Source organism: Microchirus variegatus, assembly GCF_963457635.1.
Source record: "Microchirus variegatus genome assembly, chromosome: 7".
Classification (NCBI taxonomy): domain Eukaryota; kingdom Metazoa; phylum Chordata; class Actinopteri; order Pleuronectiformes; family Soleidae; genus Microchirus; species Microchirus variegatus.
The window spans coordinates 8,657,053-8,670,914 of NC_139808.1; the positions used below are offsets into that span (position 1 = coordinate 8,657,053).

The 13,862-nt window shown below is 41.4% G+C and overlaps 1 protein-coding gene across 1 annotated transcript; it reads right to left on the reverse strand.

Annotated features, from left to right (window-relative positions):
• Positions 1-890: 890 nt before the first annotated feature.
• On the reverse strand, positions 891-12,286 carry ip6k1 (inositol hexakisphosphate kinase 1). Its single transcript, XM_083892714.1, has 8 exons — positions 12,069-12,286; positions 11,773-11,918; positions 10,288-10,414; positions 8,278-8,521; positions 7,208-7,389; positions 6,464-6,639; positions 5,509-5,742; positions 891-4,201 (listed from the first exon to the last, which is right to left on the reverse strand). The coding sequence occupies exons 2-8, from the start codon at positions 11,887-11,889 to the stop codon at positions 3,677-3,679; spliced, it is 1,605 nt and encodes a 534-aa protein (XP_083748840.1). The 5' UTR covers positions 11,890-11,918; positions 12,069-12,286; the 3' UTR covers positions 891-3,676.
• Positions 12,287-13,862: the final 1,576 nt, after the last annotated feature.

Below are 13,862 nucleotides of genomic sequence, written 5' to 3' on the forward strand. Positions count from 1 at the left end.
TTTTGAGAAAAATCTTAGAAATGAGAAAAATCTTAGAAATGTTGGAACATAGGGCCTGATTTTCAAGATTTTCAGTGAAAAAAAATCCATAGAAATGTGGGAACATAGGGCTGACCCTGTTAGAACCGTGGAAGAACAGAATATAGCTCAAACACTTGCAGTCACTGTGCTTTGATAATGAGAGCGTTAATTTGTTGCACGACAACTACACGCCCATCAAACAAATTGCAACAATGCTTCAGTTTGCTTTTTGTCACCTTTTATGTCTCATCAGGACGTGGCTTGTTGTGGCTTGTTGCGTCTTCACCTTTCACTCCACCGCTTGAGTGGTCATGGTGTGAATAATTGAGAGGCTTGTGTCACTGAGCACCTCACACACCTGCAACTCAGCTGAACGACACGTTATTAGTTTCCATTGAGCCGTCCAATGTCGTAGCTGCAGGTGGATTATTTACACACGCAACCTTTTATTCGGCCAATTGTTTCCATAAAATGAGATAAAATAAACTACAATAATTGATTGGCAATATTTCACAGTTGTACTTAGGATGGGACTTATTTACAAACATTTGAAGATATGCATGTAGTCCACTCCAGGTACCATCATGTAGGTAGGTGTTTAACAAACACATATAATGTGTTAAAACTGTGTTGTTTTCTTTAAGAACTCACAGTGACCTCCCGGTGTTGCATCAAAAACCATGTAACCTTTCCAACACAGTAGATCGAGGTGGTGTCTTCACCCGAGGACGTCAAATAGCTGTTCAGTCAGTAATTACAACACAAACAGAAAAGCTTCTGGAAAGATTTAATCTCACGTACTTCCACTGTTCAAACAAACAGGACAATGTCAGATGCAGAAAATGCTGCTAATGGACTCCGATCAATCATTGAGACTAATTTTTCCATGAATAAATCTGAGGGTCTGAAATGACACGGTGGACTGTTGTTGCATCAGACTGATGTGAGGGGCTGTAACAAGACTGTTCGGACGCAACGCTGGGAAACCGACTCAAACGGGAGGGCGTAGACGTGCATGCAGTTTTACCAACTGCTTTAACAGTGAAGTGAAACAAACCAAAGACTAAAGATGGCGTCTACACCTGCTCTAACACACACACACACACACACACACACACACACACACACCCAAGTGCATTGAAATAATTCCGGTGTTGGGACTCAGTGAGCAGACTCAAGCCTGATCATTCTGGCTTTGTGAGCCAGACTCGAGTCAGCTCGAATAATACTGCTAATACTTGTGACGTTTCACTCACACACACACACAGTGTCTTCTGAAGCACTTACATTTCTTTATATCTTATACATTTAGGGGGAAAAGAGACATGTAAAAGACAAAACATTTACCCCCCCGACATATATGGGTAAAGGTACAATAAAAAAATAAATTATCAACCTTGATAAACCAAAAATAAAATATTCATATTTGCTCTCTTTTTAAGTCCAGGTCCTGGGGTTGGGTTCCTGTTCTCATCCAGCAGGGGGCGGTGCAGTGTCACGGCCCAGGCCTCTGGAGGTCGTGTGTGATTGGTTGACCCAATCTAATCAGACTGATGAGAGGAGATAAAACAGTGACATAGACACATACTGGATGATGACGATTTGTTTTTGTGTCTCGAACACATTTGAGGCCGGGCTGAATGACATTAAATTATTATTTGGAGTGAACTTTATGACCTATTATTTAATCCTTCTGTAAAGAATAAGGCTGCAAGTAATCTATACTTTTGTGACTGTCAGCAAATCCCACGTGTCTAACATGTTCTCGATCACATCACATAGGTTGAGATCGGAAGTTAATTCGTGACATTTGAAAACAACCGTTAATATTCATCAGTAGCGGATCAAGGGTTGTTCATCTTGAAGCATTTTAAAAGGAGGAGTTTGAACCACTGGGGGAGGTAAAGCTCATAAGTAATTTAAAGTAATTCATCCATCATCAGCTATAAAATAAATGTTTTTTTTTTCCTGCAGCAGATTTATAAACTCTAGTTAAAAGCATCACTACACGTTTGCTCATGGTGATGAATGATCAGACGACAGACGACGATGAAGCGTTATGGCACAAATAAATCAAATATTATTAAGCTTCTACACTGAGACGAAACCTGTTAGTACAAATAACTTATTTATTGTCGTTATTACTATTTTCATGGGATTTGTTGACAATTTGAAAAATATAGAAGATCACTGGACCACATTTGGGGAACTGACACTGACGCACTAACCCAGAGGATGATGTTTTTTTTGTTTGTTTTGTTTTTTACAGGACACCGACGACTAACATTTTTAGAGTTAAACTCCCCCCCCAAAAAAATGGACAAATAGCTTTTAAAAAAAATATCTATATTCTCTCTTTAAAGCTTACATCTATGATGCAAATTTTTGCACTTTCTCTCTGAGGGCAAGGCTGCCCCTTTGCACTGCGGGTGAAGAAAAGTTGCCGTCTATCATCGCCATCTATTGCTTTAACAGATGATTGTATGCGTTTCTGAGTGTGTGTGTGTGTGTGTGTGTGTGTGTGTGTTCAAAGGAAAGAGTTTGTCCATCTGTCCTGGTTTGGTTTCTGTGGGGTGGGGAGTGAGGTGAGGAGTGTGGGCCAACAACTTCAGTGGAAGGTTCCTTGAATTCGGCTGATTGGTTGTTCTTGGAGGATTGCTCCGTCTTGCATGGAGCAGCTCTTCAGACAAATGATCCCAGGGCATGTGTTTGTGTGTGTGTGTGCGCGTGTGTGCATCTATGCTGTCGTTTGTCTATGTTCAATGATAGGTTTGAGCGTCAGACCACAGAAATGAAGGCACTCTTTTCTTTCAAAGTTTAATTTGGCGACCCCCTTCATTCCCAAGTGAGATAGTGTTTTTTTTTTTTGTTTTTTTAATATGGAATCTCTGCGACATTCAATGGCTTCCCTCTTTCATTTCTGCTCTGTAAAATTTTAATTTAAAATTGCAAATCAAGTTTCAGGACACTGGTAGACGACGAATGAATGAATGAAAGTTTCAGGACAGTTGCGATAACCGTTTTCTATATCAGCTCTTTGGTCGATTGGTTCATGTGGCTTTACAACCGTTACACCTAAAAGTTACCGAGTGTAAACAAGCAGTAATTATGATTACAATAAAACCTAGGCAATGTTTGAGTTTAAGAGCAGCTGTGGCAGGCAGCTGCATGATAACAAGACTCATAAAATGGACTAATATTTCTTTAATTTAACAGAGTCCTAAGTGACCTCCATGTCTGTCACAAACAATAGTTTTAAATCTAAATCCTGTCCGAATGGAGCGTAACATGCATTTTCATGTGGCGAGGGACTATACTGAGTTCAGTTTGGGTTCAGGTGCTCAAACTTGGGGACGTGGAGTGGAAACCAAGTTGGGTGAAAAAAACAGCGAGGGTCCCCACAAGTATACATGTACAACCAGTGAGTGTGAGGGAGTGGTTTTCCACATCAGCTCCACTGTCCCACTTCCTGCTTGTTGCTATAGAAACTACTTGACTGTAGAATGCCCAGGTTTCCATGGTGACGTCCCGGAGAACCCTGTTCCAAATTTACAGCCGAGACGTCTCAGCAAAATTGACCTAAACTAACTTACAAAAAGTAGAGTGTGGATGTTTGTGTGTGTGTGTGTGTGTGTGTGTATGTGTATGTGTGGTGCTACGGCAGGTTGCCATCCTGCAGGCTCTCTAGGATGTGGATCAGGCTCTCCAGTCCGAACATGTAGCCCAGGTCTGGCCCGTCGTGTACTGCTGTGTCTCCACGGAAACCCTTGAAAGTCGAGTGGGCGAAGTCGATCATACGAACATCCACGAGGGGGGGCTGCTTAGGCTGGGGGGCAGGGGGAGCAGGGAGGGGCGTTAAACTGGGCGCAGGAGAGGAGGAGTCTGGATGGGGGTGAGGTGAGGGTTTAGGGGGAACCTGACAGTCTGACGTGGTGGTTGCGAGTGGCTGTGGGGAAGGGGAAGGGTGAGGGGAGGGGGAGGGGGAGGGTGAAGCCATCAGTCCAGAAGCCCGAGAGGACAGAGGCCGCAGGTCTGGGCTCTGGCTCGTGTCCGTTTCACATGGAGTGTCAGGGGCTGGAGGAGTGAAGGGACGAGGCCCAGATTCTGCAAGAGCCACAGGAGTCTTCTGTTGCCGGGCTTCGTGCTGCCCAGAGCCGAGGACTGGAGGGGCCTCACTGTCCTACAAACAGAATTAAACAGTAGAGTAGTAATCAGTATGAACCAGAGTTAAACAAAAGCATTAGCACAATGACTTTAAACTGTCCAACAGCCTGAGAGAGAAGAGGGGATTCACATTCATTTGCCCCAGACATTCTAAACGTACAGTCCTGAGGACAGTGGAAACTCTGTGGAAACCCAACACCAGCACACTTACTATCATCACAGTGTACAGACAGGCACGCTTTGATCTGCTAGAGTCTGTGGCTGTGTGCTGTTGGGTATTCCCTCCAGTCACACGCAAGATTTCTGCTCAGTTCTGCTGACACATGGTGGTGTCCTCACATATTTGGGACAAGGCAGCAACAATCCTGGTGAGGATCAGAATGATTCTAGTTCTATCTACCTACAAATACAACGAATGTCCGTTTATTGCAGGTCACAGGTCACTCAGACAGGCTTCAGACTTGAAGCAGGTGACTTACTGAGGACACCAGTAGCTGTTGTATGCATCAGTTTAAGGAATCTCACCTCTTTCGAAGAACAACTATGGCTTCCAGAAAAAAAAAGCTACAACATCCATCAGACACTCAGACAGCTGCGGTTACATAACAACTTTTACTATAAATGTTTATACTGACCAGTAATGACTAATGTGCTCATGTGAAATGTCTTTCTTTGACAGCAACTTCATTCCCCAATGCTAAGCAATATGATATTACCGACCATTTATTTTTGGGTATGTTAGTCCAAGGGTACAAAATATGTTTTTTTTTTTTTTTTTAATTCACAGAATCTGAAACATATTAACAAACAAACTTAAACTTGATCAAATACCTGCACAGGGTTCTGGGCAGTTTTGGCCTTCTCTGCCCGGTTTGAATTCAGCCTTGGTTGCACTTTTGCGTGGAATATAAACAAACCTCATCTGGGCTTCGTCTCTCACTCTCCTAGTATAAATTCATAACAGCATGTGCAGACCCAGACGCCTCTCACTGACATAATATTTCAGATTCTTTGTCAATTTATGCGTCTTTAACTGTAAATAAATGAAGACTTCCTTTCTGCAGCGTGACTCAGCTACAGCTGCCAGCGTGTTGGTGCCAGTGCAAGCAGGAAGTTGATTCTCTGCAGATAATATTACAAATGAGACACAACAATGGTGAGAAGTATCCGTTTTTACCCATCTATACTGAAAAAAAAGCCACCACTGGAGTTTCCAAACAAAAATGGAACAAGCATATTTTTTCCATTTACGGGGCAGTAAAATGTATTTACGGCAAAATGAATGCAAGCGAAAACGGGATAGTAAATTTGAACCCCACTCACCTTTCCCTCATAGATGATGAGCAGTGAAGATGAGTAAAAGCGATACGACGCCTGTCTCTCGATCACTGCCTTCAGGCTGCGAAGCTTATTCAGGATTGGCTCCAAGAGATCATGCCTCAGGCCCTTTCCATTGTGCATATACTGGTACAGGGCCTGGCGGAAGCCTTCAATCGACAAACCACGGCCATAATACTTGCTCCTGCAGAGGTAGTGACCGGTGTTGAGTTGGTACACCTGAAGAGGAAGATGGAAAACCACTCAAAATAAAAAATTAAAAAAATTAAAAAAAAACACGGTACAACGTTTTTTCCTCATACCTACTCCTATACACTACTGTTCAAAAGTTTGGGGTCACTTAGAAATGTGCTTATTTTTTAAGGAAAAGCTCTTTTTTTCAATGAATCAGAAATACACTCTCTACATTGTTCATGTACCATCTCTCCAGTGTTCTAATGGTACATTGTGTTTGCTAATCGTGCTGGAAGGCTATTGGATGGATTGGATGAAAACCCTTGTGCAATGATGTTAGCACAGCTGACAGTTTTGCGGTTTCTTTGAAAGGGCAAAATTATTATTTGGAATAAAAATCATTATTTCTAATCTTGTGAATGTCTTGACTATATTTTCTATTCATTTTGCAACTCTTTTGATGAATAAAATTGTTTGAGTTTTAATGGAAAACACAACAAAAATGTCTAGGTGACTCCAAACTCTTGACCAAAACAAGAACGTGCCACTGACTGGACTGGAAAAGGTGTCTGCACGATGATGTACAGACACTACGCATGGTCGCAAAGTGTTCATCCATGTAAGATGATGATGATGATGAAATTTATGTCAAGTTGGACCCTAGCAGACCTTTGCATACAAGCAGATGCAGAAAGTACTGACCCCGGTCTATCTTCAGGACAGTTCTGGACTCACGTTTCTATTTCCAGTATGCAGCTCTTTTTACCTGCATGCCACACACTCTGACTCCCAGAGTTGCTGAAGTGCTCTGTTCACATTTCTTCATCTGCCTGGCCGCCTTCTCCTCGGATGCGTCGTCTCCGTGCTGCCTGGTTCCCATCTTCAGGTCAAGGATGCAGGGGTATGAGAAGTGGTGGACCACATTCTCCAACAACAGGAACTCTGGTGAAACACTAGAGTTAGGGAGCAAACGGTTGTTTGATGAAAACATAAAAAATGTCCTATGTTTTTATCCATTTGGTTTGTTTGTTATAATGTTCTATATGGTAATAAACTTCTGTTCAGAAAATCTGAGATGACAGCAGCCTTGTTGAATCTGCTTGGACTAAAAACAGATGATCCTCACTGGGACAGAGTGTGTGTGTGTGTGTGTGTGTGTACGTGCGTTGCTTGTCCATTTTCCTCAGCTGTTTTCGTGGCAGCTGCAGTCTGCTCACTTTGAACTGAAGATCAAAACAAAACCTTTAACCTGATAACCTCCAATGTTCCCTCTTTATTATTTCCCACAGTCTCACTCACATTTACATTCATCGCCTCTTAATGTACAGACTAATATTCAAATTAAAGACGTGGGCAGTGAGGAGTGTAGATAATGTCTTATTTTATCACCTTTTGACAAAAGGAACATGACGTTTACTAAGACAAGGTCTTTTGTGAGAGATCTGGAAACAGCAAGTAACTGATTTAAGGCTGTGTGTATCAGTGTATGTGACAGGCTGAGGAAGGATACTGAAGAGTTTTCGGTCCTTGGATTCAGATCTCATGCGGCTGAGCTGTTGTTTGTGACAGCGGAGGCTCCAGGGGTTATGGCTGATCTTCTCCGATGTCAAACCGCTGTTCCAGTCCAACATCTGGAAGGGAACGTCCGAGTGGATCTTTGGGTTGAGCGTGGGACTCTTCAGCTCTACTAGACTGCAGGAGAACAGAAGAAGACCACTGGTGAGCCTTTGTTCAAACTGGTGTTATCGGACTTAAAGCTTTAAATTTTCAAATTGCAAATTTCAGCCGTGTGGTCTCAATCAAATCCAAGTTTAATCCCAGACAAAGAATATACTGAATGTACAGATAAAAACTGTAGCTACTTGGAACTCTGATCATCTCTGAGCTCATCAGCTGCTTTTCTTCTCATTTCAGCACATTCATCATGTTCATTTTGCATTTGCAATTGGAGCGGAATAACAATTAAATTAAAACTTATTGGCTGCCAATGACGTCTATATGAGTCAATTCAAAGACAACCGTTCACCGCCAATGACGTATGATGAAAGAAGAGAGTCTACTCTTTGTTTTGGTCGTGTCGGTGTTTACATCATCATAGAACACACCGTTTTGTGGGTCTTGGAAAATAAATGCTGTAAAACACTTTGGTGCTGAAAATGGTCGGCAGCCAATGAGTTAATGGAAATCAATCCAGCAGCAGCAGCAGTTATAAGACTTCAATCAAAATAGCAAAAAAGATGAACCTCATGGTGGTGTTTTAGAAAAAGGAAAGAGCAAAGACATTCATGATAATTCATCACACAGTTCCTGAGATGTTTCAGTGCAGGACCAGTCTGAGAATAGAGCATAGAGAATAGAAATCTGAGTAATTTAATAACCCTGAATCATTAAAGTCTTTAAAGCTAATCAGAAAATAATGAATAGTGAAGAGTAGTTTAATTTAATACCATAAAATGTTTTGTTGGGATACAATGAAGAATACATTCATTTTGTAATGATATATAACTTAGAAAAGAGGTAAATTGATCTTCTACACTGTTAATTGTTCAGAAACCTCTCACTTTAATATGATGATCTTACTTATCAGAGACACCGTCACCCTCGTGTGGCTCCCTCCTGTCAGGTCGTTCATCCTTGTGTTCGGAAGAGGACGACGACCGATGGAGGCTGCGGCGGGAGTGTTTCCTCCTCGGCTGCTCCCTCTCGGGGGGATCGCGGTCCTCGTACTCTGTAAGTCCCCCCTCGGCGTTACTCTCCACATAAGGGTAAGCGACCAAGTTGATGTAGCCGTCAGAATCTCCTTCAAAACAAACCAGCACTACCCCTAAAAGGACAGAGCAAAAATACACACTCTCAGACATTTTGCTGTACATATATATTCGACTGTAAAAGCCAACAGAGGTGCAAGGATTCAATTCAATATGGACACAGAATTATGTTAAAAGCAATGAGACACTAGACGTAGAGGAGAGTGACAAAGGACTGAAAAGCCAAAATAACTCCACAACACAACTGCATGATATTATATTGCAATTACAGCTGCAATTACCGATTATTTTCGTAAACGATTAATCTATCGATTATCCATAACATTTCAGAAAATGTTAAAAAACGTTGATCAGTGTTTGTCAAACCTGGAAATTTCGATGTTCTTGTATGTCTTGTTTTGTCCACAAACGGAAATGATTCAGTTTTAACGATTTCTTTGTTATGTGGAGCAAAGAAATGAAGAGAATATTCACATTTAAGAAGCTAAAACAATCAGAAATTCTGTTTTAATCATGAAAAAAAGCTTCAAACCGATTAATCGATTATCAAAACAGTTGACAATTAATTTTGTCATTAGGAAGTTCACAGTGAATAAGCACTGATGCTGTCAGGACTTTGGGAAATATTTATAAAATAATTAAGGATCAGTTAATAGATAAAACAACTCTATATAAATGTCTTACAAGGAAGGGTTTTTGAAAAGCTCCACTCATTTAGTCATTCATCTTAGTTCAGTTTCTCAGACTGGAGGAAAATCCATGTATGAAGTCCAAAGTGAAGAGTCAAACTGAGAAGGCTGAGAAACATTATTACTGAGCAGGTAGCAATCTGTGTCTAATCATATTATTATGCTGTCATTTAAAACAGCAGCACAGCGGTATTAGAGCAGAGATCCTGGGTTTAAGAGGTTTCCTTCGACATTGATGTTGTCTGAGCAACTGGACCAATAACAACAGGATGTCGTGGTGGTGAGAAAATGTATGTAAAGTACACGTCTGTCCAATAACAACTAGTCACATCTCGTCATGCTAACAGTTTTGTGAGACTGTTTTGAAATTCTCGTGTCCTTGTGTTGCTGTCTGACCGTCATGAATTAGAGACACACCACCCCGAAACAGAGCCATGACTAACGTGATTAGCTACATCTGCTCCATCCACATCATCATCATCATCATCTTTCGTCTTCCATTATTCACCAAAACGTTGCATGCGTGTGCGTGCTTGGTTGTCAAAGTGTGTTTGGGTCTGTTACTATAGCAAAAGCAAGTAGAAACAGCGACGGTGTGTGTGTGTCTGCCTCAAGATGAGGAGCAGAGCAGATAAACCACTTTTAAACATCCTTCCTTCCTTCGCTTTCGTTCGTCTACTCTTGCACAGACGGTATTTAGAGTAATAGAATGTAAAGGGTAAGCTGGAGGAAAGGTGACATCCCCTGAAAGCAACAGAAGTTCAAGATTGCAGTAAAAGCAACAAATGTCTTGCTCAAATGTCATCAAAATAAAATGGAGTGTATTTATTCCCACAGAGACCATGACTCTGAGCACAGACAGTGACCCTGAGTCTGTTACAAAAACCTGCAATAACACATTTCTATGCACTCGAGCAAGTTTTCCCATTTTGATTTGAAATGCTTAAACTTAACTGCAAACATTTTCTTTGTACATACATTCTGAGATGTGTTTGTGTCTGATAATTGCATCCCTTGATCTTTTTGGCTCTTAAGCTGCTAAAAAGCTGCTTTTACTTTGAGCACAAAAGTTGCTAGACGACTGAAATATTCCACTTATGTCACTTTTTCAGATAAAAGAGGTTGTGACTGACCTTTATATTCTGGCGTGAACTCCTTCATCTCTGGAGGCAGAGACTCGTAGAAGCGCTGCTCTCTGATGATCAGAGGTTTACACACTGTGTGGTCATCGTATCGCATCATGCTAGTGTGACCTCCAACCTATATACACAAACACATGAAGTAATGAGTGAAAACAAGTAAAAAAAGTGATACAAAAAGTAGTGTTTGTACAAAATTGAAATGTGGTTCATATTATTTCATCCGTTTTATTATTTTATCACTTAATATCTGATTATGCATCACCCAACATAGTATCAGTTATACTACATTTACACATTTATAAGTGTATTATATTCCCACGATAAAGACTAGATGAAAATGAACACTCAACATGTAACAAAGTCTGAACGTGTTGAAATGGATAGTGTGACAGTCTCCTCTTACACGGGTATAAAAGTAATGATATTGTGGAAGTGTGCAGGAGAAAAAAAAAGCAAATGAGAGTGTTCATGTGTGAGACACGTTTGTGCATGATGTGCATCTGTTTTTAAGCTCAGGTGTCTCCTATTTTTCACGCATGACGCACACACAGTTCCCAGGAAACTGGGAAAATAAATCTGTTGATGATATTGACATTGTTCCAGTAATATGACATTTTTCATGTATACATTTGAATACATGAAAAAGAGGGATATTATATATCATAGAGGTTCCAACTACAAGAGAACCCTGTGTAGGTTATAATTAGCGCTGGGTGTGTTAACGGCGGTTAACGGCATCAACTGTTAACGTTAACGCATGATGCATTTCCATGACGAATGACCCGAAAAAGACGTGAGTGACGCCATGTTTACGTGACTCCCGATCGTTAAAATGAGTCTCTAAAGTAGCGCTAAACTAAAATCAGAGGCACACATGCAGTACACAGGTACGCTGGTTATTTGTAGTGCTGCTTTCACTCTCTCTCCCTTAAGCAAAAAAGTCAGCAGGTGAGGCTGGAGTTTGAGAAGGAACATGACCAATGATCATACTTGTTTTACAAAAGGAGAACATGACTATGTTTATACCTACTGTCATCATAAATAAAGCTATTTATTTGTGTTAATTCAACATCAAACAGGGAGGAGCTGAGAAGGTTTGTGTTTTTACATCTCTCTCTCTCAGACCGTCGACATCTCTGATGCTTTCTTTCCATGTGTAATTCAGCACAAACATAATTTTGTTTACAAACAACCACTTAAAACAAGCAGGAGAATAAAAAAAACTACACATAAACATACACACACAGGCGCCAGCAGAACATTTGGGAACATGCACTCGTAAACAAATTGGTATTGTGGGGAGACGGGCGTGCCAAATCAAGACACGCAGCAATCACGCAACGCAGCCACAATGTTTCAGTGTGAACCACGCCTTAAAAAGGTGTACTTTAGAAGTTTAGAGCAACAAATGTATCAGTGTACATTGATGTCAAATTATTACTGCATATATACATTATTACACAGTATTTTTCTCACCTGGTGTATGAAGGGCTCCAGTGGAACGCCTCCGTCTTGTGTTCGAAGTGAATACCCTCCCCCCTGTCCAGCCCCTTGTAGCTTGTTGTCCATGTTGAGTGTGTGAGGGAGGCACATGGCTCCTGGCGGACGCACTGCACCTCCTCCTGCAGTCACCAGAAAGGATTTTTTTTAAAAAAGGAGGATTTTCTGATTTGGCCAAAAACTACAGGTGTAATCGTTGATGATTTCTGACCTTCAGCTGACAAAACCTGCAGACTGTGATTTGTGGGATCAGCCCTGCGTTTTATACTTACCCTGGGCATGGGTTCTGTTGTGCAGTGATGGGGAGGGGGGGGCACAGGGCACCACGGGCTGCTGGGAACGCACGCCGGCCCCAGGGGGAGGCGGCGCCAGACCGAAAAACCAACTTGCAAAGCCTTCGACGAGTGCTCCAATTCACCGCTGGCAGCACAGGGACCCAGTCAGGACAGGGGGTGGGGGGGACAGAGTTGGGGGGGGGCAGGAGAGGCAGGGTGTCTTTTAGGCAGGGTCAAACTTCCTGAAGGGAAAACAAACAAAAACATTAGGACTTTAAAAATGTTCACTCACAACTGTTTCAGTCAATCCAATATTACCTTGTATAAATCACATGTTTTTATGCTAAACTGCCACAAAGTGATAACAATGTTTCAGTGCAGTACACAAGCTAATTGCTACTAAAAAGAACTGCTAAAATGTGTGTAGCTCAAGATGCTTGGATCCCTAGTTCACACCTGCCTGAGTTTATGTTCATTTTCATTCCCTTCTGACTGTCCACCTTCCGCTGATGACGTGAAACGTTTTCAATTTTAAAATTTGTGTATTTGTAAAAATCTGTGAATCTAATGTTACTCACAAATGCAGAATCAAATCAAAGCTTATTTGTTGTTGAAATAAAAAAAACAATCATATGCAATTAGCATTTGGAAAAAAAAGACACTGGATACATTAACAATAGCAAATTACCACAACAAACAGCAGAAAACATAAAAGCGCTAATTTATAAAACCATGTGGATGTACTTGAGACAACATGGACATTTGTATTGGAGGTACATAATGCAATGGTCTAGTCTAATTTCCCTATTGAAGTTCCCAGAAAATGATATGACCTGGTTTAATGTTGCACCATTTTAATATTCATTAAATTCATTGAATAAACATTAATTTATTTTATAATGCTTTGATGTGGACATCCCTGTGATGCAATGTTTTCCGTGCAATTTGGGTAACTGGTCGTGCTTCCTTTGCCCCATCCATGCCCAAAGATGATTCCTCATTGTACAAAGACATGGTCGCATTAGAAAAGGAGAGGGGTACAAGATGAAATGAGGGAACAAACAAGAGGAAGACGATTGGAGGAGAGAAGCAAGCCCACTAATGATGTCACAGGCTGCCTCTGTGTGCGTGAGTGAGTCAGCAAGACTGTAGTGAGGCACGATGCTTGCAAATGATATCAAGATGCGGGCTCAAAATAAACACTGGACGTCGTGCGTACAAAACTGCTCAGGCACGCGGAAACCTTCGTCAAATATTGCAACATGCCATCAATCAATCGGTCACCTGCTGAGTCAAATCGGTGCAGCACAGTCATTGATGCCTTCATAGGTTTTATATTTTCCACATGCAAGAGTTTCCTCCCTGTAATCTAGTTTCCTCCCACAGGGATTGACTGTGGAACTGTCCAGAGTGTACCCACACCCTGCCTCCTATCCACTGTCAGCTGGAGAAAGCTCCCCCACGCATCCCTCAGGATAAGCAGATGCAGCTAATAGATGGATGGATGGGCTCATCAGGGGTTATTTAAACTACATGATACAGTATATCAACAACCTCCTTGCTCATTAAATACATAGCTTTTTTTCTGTAACCCACATTTTCTTCTTGATTTCCCCAGACCATAATGTTCACATAAAGCTTAATAAGGTCTGTTTATATCTGGATGGTTTGGATGTGGCAATATGAAAGTCCTGGACATGGAACCAGTTAATCACTGACCGACATCGTTAGCAGCTAATGACACAGAGGATTCTTGCCTTATATAGTTTTCACTTACACTACCGTTCAAAA